This window comes from Molothrus ater, chromosome 3 (genome assembly GCF_012460135.2).
Source record: "Molothrus ater isolate BHLD 08-10-18 breed brown headed cowbird chromosome 3, BPBGC_Mater_1.1, whole genome shotgun sequence".
NCBI lineage: Eukaryota > Metazoa > Chordata > Aves > Passeriformes > Icteridae > Molothrus > Molothrus ater.
The window spans coordinates 27,487,555-27,500,044 of record NC_050480.2 but is presented as its reverse complement, the minus strand read 5'-3'; the positions used below and the strand labels follow the sequence as shown (position 1 = coordinate 27,500,044).

Sequence of the window (12,490 nt, the reverse complement as noted above, 5' to 3'; positions counted from 1 at the left end):
TACACTGAAAAACAATTTGCTAAGCATAATGTCCGTGCCTCTTTGTGTTTCAGGATCTGTTTTTCAGTAATGATTATCAACAGTAATTCTCAGTGAATTCTAATTTTTAATCTCAAAAACCAATTCCCAACAACAACAACAAGAAATCACTCTTGATCATCCTTGCATTTGAGACTTTTTAAAAGTTTCAGAAAATTCAGAAAATATTTTCCTATTCTTCCCTGGTAATCAGTTTCTGAGAGCCTCAGGAAACAATTTCAGATTATTGTATCTGTATGTTTGACAGCAAACTTTTCGAAACCTTCACCTTCACCAGATGTGAAGCAATGAAAAAACAAGACAAGCTGGGTATTTTGTTTATTGACAGTGCCTTGAAGGAGTTCAGGAAGGCTCCAAAATCCTGTTTTCTGGCAGAACTGCTGTCTGAATTTGCTAACAAAAGCTGGCACCCCATTCAGCCTCACTGAATACCTGTGTAGCCCAACAGCAGGAGAGGAAAGTTTAGAGCTGGGCTTCCCACACCAACAACACTTTTCTTCTTTGGTTCTCTTTCTGGATTTCCAGGCAGCAAGCATGCCTTAGGTTCTCCTTGGGATCTCCATGAACCAGGTCTACCTTTGGAGGTCACAAAATCACCTGGCAGAAACATAGGGATCTCAATCACTAAGTCTCTTCTTACCTTGGATAACCCCTACATGCACATACTATGGCTAAACTCCATTTCTAAAAGTTCTTACTGACAATGACTCTGCTGCCCAGATAATACACACATGCTATTTTTCAATACACTCTGGTATCCAGGATAGACAGTCAGGGCTCCTAAACACTTCCTTTGAATATAAAGCAGAACATACTGTTCTGCTGTTCAAAAGAAAATGGTCCCTAGTAGGGAGCAAAGTGTGTGTTGGGGGAACTAAGTGGTAAGGGAGATATACAGAGCTCTGAAGAACAGAACCCTGTGGCTTCTATCTCAAATGAACCATGCTAGTCCTGCATTTTTGAATCTATTCTTAAATTCCTTATGTCTGCATTTGCATAACTAGTATTACCTCTGCAATGCCAAAACAAAGATCTAGAAGCACTGCTGCTCACTATAAAGGCTTAAATGCATGGAGGCAGTAGCCATTTACTCAGATACTAGAGAAAAAGTTATTATGAAATAAAATTGACTTTTCATCCAGAGGAAAGATTTTAACCATTACTGTAAAGGCTGGAAAACTGTTTATCTGTTCCTTCCTTTCATACCATACTAAGAAAATTAGTCTGCAGTAGGTTTCCTCTCTAAGCTCCACTTAACTCCTTTTATTCATATCCTGAACCCTGTGCTATGAGAGAATGGAATTCTCTCCAGTTACCTTTGAATCCAGCTCTGTAATTTTAAGATGGATTGATATGTACACTAACACAAATCCATTCCTGGCACAGACATTATCTAGGGTGGTATTTCTTTCCACCGCATCAAGCTGGCGAATAAAAGGCTATCATGCTCACCTGATGAATTTTTGTCTTCGATCAGACTATGACCCTTAGAGAAGCATGCACATGCCAACTTGAATCTGCCAAAAGAGGAATCCAATCTTGGATACTCTGTAACTCAAAATTTCATTTTCTTTCTTCATCATGGGGGGTGAGGGGGGCAGTGCCAGAAGTCTGAAAATAAATCCAAACCAGAAAAAAGCACCCTAGAACTTCCTAAATTTTGTTTTAGCTATCTGTTATCTTGAATAGAAGTCAGGAGACTACCTTAAAGTTCTTCCTTCGTATATTTGCCATAAAAATACTCAATATGATTACTAGTTCTACAGAGTATAGTCCCAATTATTGCAATATATCACCAAGGTTTTTAAAGGTTAACTCTATAAAAAACAGAGAACTGTAACATGCTTGCAGATGCAAACATTCGTGGTTACTACAGCAAAACCCCCAGCTCAACCCTGCCATCTCCACACCTCCTTTAGTGAATCACAGAAGCCTAATACATTTTGTAATCTTGTAGCACAGTACTGTTATATCAAGTACATTCTTCCATTCTTCCATTTTTTCTTCCATTCTTCACTGTCTTAGAAGCATTTGCAGTAATTGGCAGTATTTGTATTATTGTCTGGGGCGCCAATAAAGAAATAAAAACATTTTTGGGTCACTCTTGCCAGCCAGGGTGTGAACATACCACTACAAGAAGTCAGCTTACAAAAGCTCCACCCTTAAGAGTTTTGAATATCCTATTAATAAAAGTTGTCTAGCATGATCAAACGCTACAGCCAAAATATTAATCTGTCCTTGCTTTAGATCTTACACCCTTGAGGAATTCAAGCAAAACAGTATTCTGAGAATTTTAGCAAGCTGCTCTCACCAAGATGTACTGACTTCCTTGCCTCCTGCCTAATGATGAACTGGAATCATAAAAATGAGCTGATCTGATTCTCTAAGGCTGAGGCCACCACCACTTCCATGAGAAAAGTGGTAAAACCATTGCAGGGCATGCACAGCTATAATTCCTGGGGGTGAGGTGGGAGGGGTAGGGGGCACAACTATCCTCACTTAACAGTGGCAGTGTGGCAGTGTAGATCAGCCACAACACAAAGGTGGGCAAACCATTGACTGAGGGACAACTGGCTGGCTCTGTGTTCTCCATGAAGATCATAGGCAAGAACACAGATCTACTTTACTGCTGTTAACAGCACTGCTGGACTCTACCACTGCCCAAAAAGATATGACTCAAAGAAAGCATGAGTTGTTTGTTTTCAACATACAAGAAAGAGCTTGACAAGCAATGGAGAGAGAATTCAAACTAGAAATGACATTTTAGTCCTGCATTTTGAGATCTCAACTTTACATCAGGGTTGGAGGGGTTTTTTTGAGGCAAATGGAAGCACCTGGTAAATGGTATTGCTTATATTCCACAGAATAGCTCTCCCCACAGTAAGTCTGCACCAGACTATGACAAATAAATCTTGCCAGACGATTACTTCACATGGCCTTAATGAAATTAATGTAGCAGTGATGAAATCAAGGACATTTTCTGTCAGTAAACCACTTCTAATCTAGAGGAGAACTTTGTATTTTGAGGGCTGGCTGTAACAAATAAACCGTTTCTGCTAAAAGAACACCAATACAACATGCACAATTCCCCAAGCAGAATTTACTTCCTTTTTTTATAAACACTTTCCAAGATACACATTTAATATTTATTGGCATTCTGAGCCTTTTTTTCACTCCATTTACAGTAATTACTCTTGTGCTAGCTTTTTGTAGAATAAAAGCACCTGCATTTGACACCTACATTGCTCCAGAATACCAACCCACATGTTTCTTTTTGAGTCTTTATGCGTAGAACAGCAGTGCTTCCCAGAAGTTTTGTTATTTCTCTTTGTAACTAGTTTACAAACTCTGAGAGCAACAGAATAGTGACTTACAGTCTAGAAAGAGAAGGAATATTAACATCTGTTCATTTAAGAGAGTTACAACCCCTGTGCAACAAGCAGAACTGCCACAGAGACATGATAATTTAACAAAATATTCACCATCATATCGGGCAGCAATTAGATGATGTGACATGTTATGCCAGAGGACTGCATTGTTCTAACATAATGGGGAGCCATCCAGGAGACATGAAACTACCCAGTGAACAACAGAATAGGTTTGGATAAGCAGTCTGGGAGCAAAAGAGTATCCATAAAATGGATACGCTATTTCCAACTTTATACTTGGTATAGACATTCATTTTTTTCCACTGCTGGAAGCTAACCAATTAAAGCTAAAAGACGACCAGAGAGCAAAACAGTAGTCTGGAAGAGGGGTTGGATTAGAAAGGCAAAAACACTTTTATACAAGCAAAACTGGAAGGAGGAAATATTACTAGCTGAAAATAAAGGAGCATGTTAAGCTCTGTGGTGGATTCTGCAGGCTGTTAGACCCATGGGACTTCTGCATGCAACACTGTGAGATGGATACAGGATTTAAAAACCAAATTCGTTCTAAATAAACAATGAATTACTTTAGGAAGATCATCTGGAAGGCAAATGAGTGTTCACTAACATTATTTCTTCCCTGAGACAAGCCTGTGAAGGTAATCACTGCCAGACTCAGGTAGAACACTGCCCAAAGGCTGGCCTTTGAGCTGGAAAAAAATTACAGGAACTCATCTTCAGAAAGGCTTATGATTAGCATTACTGACCTGGAGGAGAGACACCTGATGCTAACAGGAGTCTTCTTACCCAAATGTGCTGAAGACAGTCCTTTTGAAAATATATACCACAGCCAACTGTTGGTACAGCATTCATTAATTCTTTATAAAGCATGCCATCATTGACAGGATGTAAAATCATTAAGTTTTATCCTGGGCAGTCTCACCCCATAGAGAGGTGTCAGAAACTTTTCAGATGATACACCTTCCATGTAAAGGTTGCTATTTCTATCTTTTACAGTCATGGCAAGACAGTGTATTTCTTCTGGCTCAGCCCAGCTTGCAATATGTTCAGCATAGTTGGCTCTCATTCTTCTTTTATGAAGTCTTCCTCTGTCATTGCTTGACAGTACATTCAAGTGTTCAAATTCAGTCAGTGATTCAGTGACTGGAATGTAATGGATTTGTTACTACATGCCACCTTTCAAGAAGTCATCTTCCTAAGTTCATTTTGTGCCTTTTGGATATCCAGATCTTCAATAGCTCAGTCCAAACCACTGCATCTTACACTGTATTCAGTGCCTACATTTCACATCCCTCCTCCCTGAGCACCACATCAACCTCTGAAATGTACAGTAAATGTTTAAACACATGAACAAGGGGCACTTTCAGGCATATTTGGGTCAGTATCATGAAGTTCATGCCAAAGGATGTTGTGTGTTAGCTGAGCAACGCAGTGTATTTTTTCCAACTGCTTCAGCCAACAGCCAACTACATGAACTATCCTAAAAATATTTCTTCTTTAAAATTTGTAATAAAAGGATTTAATATAAAACAAAAAAGCAGCAACTAACTCATTTTAATTACATACAGAGACCAGGGAAACAGTATGAGATGGCTGTAGTTTGCGTGAGCTAAGTCCTTAATTTTTTACATCTTACGCTTTCTTTTATTTAGGATATACATCTAGGTAATGTTTCTGGGTTTTTTTTCTGCCATCTACAGAGCCCTAAGGTCCTTTAATGTAGCTTTCATCATCTTTTCTTGATACATGCCATCAAACTGTGCTTCCAAAGAGAGATGTCATTAGGAAGGGAGCCCCCAGGCACCATATTACACAGTTGCCTGGTTCATATAGATGTGAATTGGGAAAAATAATCAACCACTTTTAAATACAGCTTTAAAATCATGCAGTTGAACTTGCCTACATTATTTACATGAAACATCTTGTAGTTATTCCATACAGTAGTAAAATTAGCATTTTTCTATAAGGCAGTAGCAACTGGAGATACACAATAGCATCAGGTCTTTGTCCCTTCAAAGAGGTTTCACAAAGCAGTAAAGCCCTTCTAGCATAAACTGCACTAGAAAGCCTAAAATGGTTTCAAATTTGGTACAAACTATAGATGTACTCTGTTATTTTTGCTTTCCCCCCTCCTTATTCGACTCTCATTCCTTTTTTTCAGAAACACTTGTTTAATTCTATTTTTCAAGCTTTTATTTTTTTTCTTGCCTTGGAACTCTGACACTCTTTCTCCATTCCCTCACCCATGAGTTATTTGCTGGCTGGTTAAGAAAAAGACCCACATGGAGAGAGGGCAGTCACACAGCAGAGGCAAGAAGCCAGCCCCTACTCCTCCATCCATGTGTACCTGTGAATGAATCTCACTGTCAGCCTTGTTACACTCCCCTGTGCGTGCAAGGAGCAAAGAGGGGCCCTTCCAAGGGCACACACTTTAGCAAGGCTGTGTCTAGGGGCAAGCATGAACCTGGGCCTTCACTACCAATACTGAATTGCTTCTACCAAAACCAACCAATTCTCCAATTCTGCTACTCCTTGGCCGAGGTCTTTGTGCACTCAAAATTCGCACCCACAGAAACATAAGAGATAACAGTCTTATCAGCTTTGGGGAAATCAAATTACCAGACAGCACAAAGGAACCCACCCAGCAGCCCTCCAAGCTACTTCGCATACAATGCTTGCTATGTTTTGTCCTCCCCTGAAACATAAATAATCAGTAACTGCTGGGGGAAAGATCCAGGACATGATGGACCAGTTGGTCAATCGGACAAGGCAAACACTCTTCTCCTGACATAAACAACCTCTTCCTCTGTCTTGTGTATCTTTAGGTGTTTTTGTAGTCTTCAACAAACATATAATCTCCAACAGTACAATGTGACCTTTCACTGTATGAGGGGTTTTTACTTTGTTTATTACTTTAAAACCCTAAAACACAATTCAACAGCCACTGGGCTATTTCCTGCTTCAGTCATACCTATGTTCACAATCTAAAGAGCAGAGCTGGCTTCATTTTAAGAGTGTTTCCATTACTAGTTTCCACTTCATTCTCAAAGAAGTGCAGTCTTAGCTCCTCACATACACAAAGTAACTAACCTCAAAAACACAGGCAGCAAAGCTATTTTAAATGGCAACATGTAGTTTGCAATAAAAACATTATATGCTGATACAGTGCTGTAATTCTGAAAGATCCTAAAGATTCAAGCTCACAATGACACAGCCTCAATCTTCCTATGACCTGCCTTTGCTCTGTTTAGACAATATTTCACTCAGCTTCTGAACTAAACCTGTGGAGGCTGCTCCTGCTTCTGGGAATGCAAGGCTATCTAAAGGCAATGATGCACAGGTTTAGAACACTATTTAAGCACAGGCAATTCCAAATGAAAGCTAGTTTTCCAGCAATGCAATAGGATTTTCTGCAGTTTGGCTGAAAAATTCAGCTAGTATGAAATCACCAGATAATACTAGAGTAGCTTTAATTTTTGCACAGAACAGACAAATTCATTGTTTTGAAAGGTCATGACAGTAAATTGCATGGAATTCAATTTACCTCCCTCAGATGGATGAGGGTCTGAGTCAAACAGAGAACAATAGAAGCCTTTGGCTCCAAGAAGTCTGTGCTGATTCAAACTTACTCCTAGGCAGGCAAATCGTCCTTCCTCTCAGTTATACATTATCACAGCTTGTGATTTTCAACTGATCTTTTTCCCCAGATGTCATATTGCAGGAAATTGTGTCATAGATGATCATCAAAGCAATGGTCATTGTAAGAAAAAATTTGTTTTTAACCAGGGAGTCACCAAATATAAAATTACTTATGACACAGACACTGTCATAGTTGTCTCACCCTCATTTCTCCACATCCTAAATGAAATACAAAAAACTACAGGAAACAACACCCTCAGCACAATACAGAAAGACAAATACTGGAAAAGAAAGCAAGTGTAAGGATTACAGGAAGACTGTGAAGACAGAAAGTAAAAGAATACCCTCCCCAGGAGGGGAGTGACACACCTGTAACACGTGTGATTTAACAGGCTCCTGTTATAACTGAGAACAACAGCTAGTGAGCAGTTCATTCCTGACTGCATGCTTGGCACCAGGCAACAGCTCTTACCTAAAGCTTTCTGGGTATTCAACAACAGCCATGTTGATAACATCCAGTGCATGCTGATAGTGCTTCTGAGCTGAAAAGAGGAGGGCCAGTAGATGAAGTGAATTCATGTCATCTTTGCACAGTTGCAGGGCTTCTTGAAGGTGGTCTATAGCATCTGAAATCTAGAAGGAGATGGGACAGAAATAAAAAGAGAACACATCACCCTTTCAGTCCTACATTATACCTCAAAAATAAGAACAAATAGAGTAAATAGAAATTCTGAAGAAGTTTTGCTTAGGCACCTTCTACTATCAAAACAGGTTGCCAAAATTAACAGACTGCACTGCTTGAAAAAAACCCACACATTCTAGAGAAAAGAAGTCTGCAGCATTACTAAATCACTGCTTATAAACAAGAGCAGCAGACCTGATCCCATCAACCCCCTCATCCTCTGGCATGGTGATTCTATGATGTAAACATATCCACCACAGATGCCCAACTCTCAGCTCCATTTTCTAGGATGAGTGGCTGGCTCTTCAGCTAGGGGTGAGCACTGCACATCTCTGCTGCATTTTGTCTCTCATAATGGCTCTACAAAGTCTTTCATGATTTGGATCAAGAACATAAAAATTAAGTTTGAATGTTCAAGGGTAAAAGAGTCAAGATTTAAAATGCTGTCAAAAAAAGAAATATATTTGCAAGCAGTGATGTAAAGAGCAGTCCTGACAGTCACAGCAGCAGCATGTTATTAGAACCAAGTCTCACTTGCCAGAAAACTTAACATCTATAATGAATGCAAGTCTATCACATGCTCTTTGTGATCCAGTACACTATTTTAGACTATCTGTTCAAAAGGGAACTTCTTAGCAGATTTTCTTTAGTTTGTTTACTGGTAAGTTTTATGTAGAGGATTTTCTTTAAGATTCTCTAGTGTCTCAAATTACTGTTACATAAATTTGTGCATTTCTGTGGCTCTGGAAGGCTGCAGAAAACAAAGCATTAAAGTGTATAAATTGCTTTTCCTCATGTATGCTTTCCTGCTCCTTCTCTTAATGGATGGAGAATGTAGTTCCTTCTTTTCTATTATGAGAACTTCCCAGCTAGCACAGCCTTACAGACATTCTCCTACCCTGGCATACCACCAGTGTCAAATTCCCACCGCCTCCACAGAGCCTCTCACAAAAACAAGAAGCACATAACTAAGGAAAGCAACAATGATACCACCTGCAGCTACTACAGAGGTTGTTGATTACCTAAAGTCCAGCTATCCTTCTGGGAGCAGTGTATATTCTGTTCATAGGACAACTTCATCCAAATGTCCAAGTGACATTTCTCTTTCGCTGTGCACACATGAGCCATGGTACTTCACTCTGTATTACTGGTGACTCCATGCAAGCCTGGAGATCAGTGTGACTGCTCCAGACATAACCCCAAACTGGCACTTGGCCCACAGCATCAAAACTGCTGAATGTCCTGGCTTGGATTCAGACTGGGATACATGACTGACTGCTCAGCTTTAATGAATTACTGCTTGTCAGTGGAGCTACTTTAACTACATGTGTTATTAAAGCCTACTGCAAGGGTAAACATGTTGACCTAATCACTAACCTTCCCTCAGCAGTTTACTAGAACACATTTTCATACAATATAAAAATTCTAGCAATGACAATACAACTTGGAGCCAGGATCAGACAGTGGTGGGCCCAGATCTGCTTGTCCACAAAGTTGTTCATAGATATACCAGAGGTATATAAATTTGACTTGCTAAAACAAAGCTGCTGTCAAGACTTCTTGCAGTCAGGACTAAAAACCTTTCTATTTCTTTCTATTTCTCTGTCTCAGAGCTGCACAAGTACCCATAAAGAAAATACAAGTTTGGGGAAAAGTTAATTAGAAGAAAACCTGCAAATCAAACAACTGGAGAAGACTTGGAGCAACCCGTTCCAGATGATCCTGCTTTGAGCAGGGATTGAACTAGGTGATCTCTAAAGGTCCTCTTCAAACTATTCTATGATTAAGACTTGGGAAGGGGAGCCTAATTTGCTAGGATGAATCAGGCAAAGAATAACACTTGCAACTAATGCCTTTACTGGGGGACTTCAAAACTGTAGGGGTGCTTGACCTTACTCGTGTGAGAATATGCAAACTGAGACTTGCTTTATGTGTTGAAAATGCCTCAGGATCAAACTGCAGGTAGGTCCACACCCCTACCAGAGGCTGGCCATCCAAGGAGCTCTCTGACTCTGTTGCAACATCCATGAAATAGAGCTGCAAAAAAGTGAGTTGTGGTCACTCCTGCAAATCTGTGTCTGCTGGAGAGGCAGCCACATACTGCTGGAAGAAATGTCATCTAAAATAATTCTGTTCTCTAGCATGGGGCCTGCAATGGTTACATCTCATTTCAGTGCTTCCCTCTAGTATCATCAGAGTCACAAGCAATGGCTGGCTTTAAAAATTAATCATGCTTCCCTGGCACCTAATTTATTAACTTGAGTCCAAAAAGACTCCTTAGTGCTGTAACACCATTACTAGCCTACACACTACTGCTGCATAATTAGAAACAGTGGACAAAAATAATATGAACTCTCTGCCTTTACAGAAAGCATTATGTGAAACAACAACCTGCAACAGACTAGATGCAATGAAATACAAACTAAATTTCTAGACCAACAAAAGCAAGATATTTGGCAGCAGTCAACACAAAACTTCTTTTGAAAGATGTATTTTTATTTAAGTAACTATATAATTTGAGAAAGATGGAAGCTGGTGTCACCCCAGATAGCACCCTGAAATGTCAGGGCTTTATCAGAGGCAGGCTGCCAGTTTAAAATTCCCTACAAGTACAGCACTTTAAAATAATCTTATTTCAGCTGGACTGCAAGTCTAAGTAGGGCCTACAATTAGAAGAAGCTGCAGTTCCCTGATTTATCATCCTGTTAATAAATATACCACATGCTTTGCATGGCACACAGGTATCTTCACATCACACTGATTAGGAAGCAAAGATGCTGCAGTAGGCCATAAATAGCATCTTGCAGCATTACCAAAATAATGCCACAATATGGATTGTTTAGGCTATAGTAGGATTTATTTCAATAATGCTATGTGTCTCCTTAAAAACAATGCTGGTATGTCACAATTACAAGTATAAAAAGCAAAACAGAGTAAGTGTAAAAAATACTTCCTAACAGTAGAATGAACTTGGGTATTTTAAATGGTAAATGAAACAGGAACCCTTAAGAGGAATTTTCAGGCCATATAATTTCACATCAGTTGACAGTTACACTTAATTAACCATTACAACTACCCACTCCAACTCTTTTTATAGCATGGAAAGGGGAAAGCTTTACTGATTGGCAAGAGTTTCCATTGAAAACAGACTTGCTACAGTTCACCAGAACCTCAGGAAAGTAGGTATACACCTATGGGTTATTACTTAGTTCTTCCTACAAGCCATTCTTGATCACCAGAACAATCTAGGCTAGGATGTAGGCAGAAAAGCAGCATGTTGCTTTTCAGCAGAGGAGGCAGTTGGTAATCTGGGAAAAAGACAGAACAGAACTACCTACATGCAAGCAGTCACTGAAAGAACCACCTCTTGAATACTTCCTAAAACAGAGCTCCTCTCTTTGGGCAGACAGCAGCCTCTCCTCCTTGAAACCAAACAAAAAATGGGCAAAACAGGTGAAATATTTTCTCTGGTCTCTTAACTGATGTTTATCTTAGCTGTACATCCAGACACTTGGGAAGGAAGCAGGTGTCTTCTGCATAGTGCCATTTGAAACTTGAGGTCTCTTGGAAGTGCACAGGAAACTGGTGAGACTTACAGTGCTCAGCTGCTGACCCTTAGCCATCTTTCCATTCCCATTTTCATGAAAAGAAAGGTTAGATCTAATCAAGTATTAAAATGGCATGATGCCTATGTAAGTTGTTTTTACATATTCAATACTGATTTACACGGCAGTCAAGGTCACAAACACCACCACCCCCAAAAAACCAGATTCAACACTTAAAATTAACAAGAGTGCTGCTGACTCTAGAGAGTAATTTCCATAGAAACCAGTCTGCTTTTTAAAAAACAAGGCAATGCATTAAAATCAGTGAGCTTTAAAATGTTCATTCTACCTTGTTTTTGCTGATCCAAGTGCTGTTACCACAGAAACAGGAGAAGCAGCCGAACCAGCCACTGGGAGTGGGGAGCTACAAATCTCATTTGTCACTGGGCTCTGCCAGCCAGGCACTACAGGTGGAGATATCCACTGCAGCAGGTACAGACCGTGGCCTCCAGGCACTTCAGCTCAGGGGGAAAACCAGACTGAGAGACCCTCCTTACAGAACAGGTTATTCTACACTGTGTTTGGCTGAAAAATCCCCTAAAACACTCTGGGGCTGATGTAGACCCCCCCAGTCTTCCCAGTGACTCCACTGGTCCTTAAGACATGAGCACATACAATGCTCATTATCATCATTTTTTATCTTGGTTGCTGGTGGTTTCAAATGCCAACTCTGCATGAACCTTTTATAACCATTCCTCCTCTGTCACATCCTCATCTCATGTCAGAGGGATGCCTATGTTTTTCCATTTCCCCTTTGCCTTGCCCAGTGGTGACAGAGACAAGTGCTATTGGAAACATTTTACAGGCTTCCAAGGAAGATGAATTGCTCCAGCTTTGCTTGGCACTCTACTGGTCAGCTGCCTCTCTTGCTTTGTTCCATGAAAACACTCTCTTATCTATGCAAGCTGATACCTATATTTTTCAATGCTGGGTACAGTTACCTTATTTTTTGACTCTGACTATGGAAACAAAAAGGTCTATTTGTTGAGAAAAACTTTGAGGTATTATATTATATTATAACCTACTATGTAGAAAAGGCCTGATTTATTGGTATTATAGCAGTGCCTGACGAAAGCCCTAACTGTGATGTTCAATAGTTAATGCAATCTATCAAAAAAGGTATCATTTATCTTGCA

General features: G+C 39.9%; 1 protein-coding gene across 3 annotated transcripts in view; it reads right to left on the bottom strand.

Moving 5' to 3' along the window:
- The window catches only part of TTC7A (tetratricopeptide repeat domain 7A), a 189,361-nt gene that overhangs the window by 101,930 nt on the left and 74,941 nt on the right, over positions 1 to 12,490 (bottom strand). For all 3 annotated transcript variants that reach the window (XM_036379594.1, XM_036379593.1, XM_036379595.2), the window contains one exon: positions 7,540 to 7,700. In XM_036379594.1, coding sequence (XP_036235487.1) covers positions 7,540 to 7,700 — 161 coding nt within the window. The remainder of the gene's footprint in view (positions 1 to 7,539; positions 7,701 to 12,490) is intronic.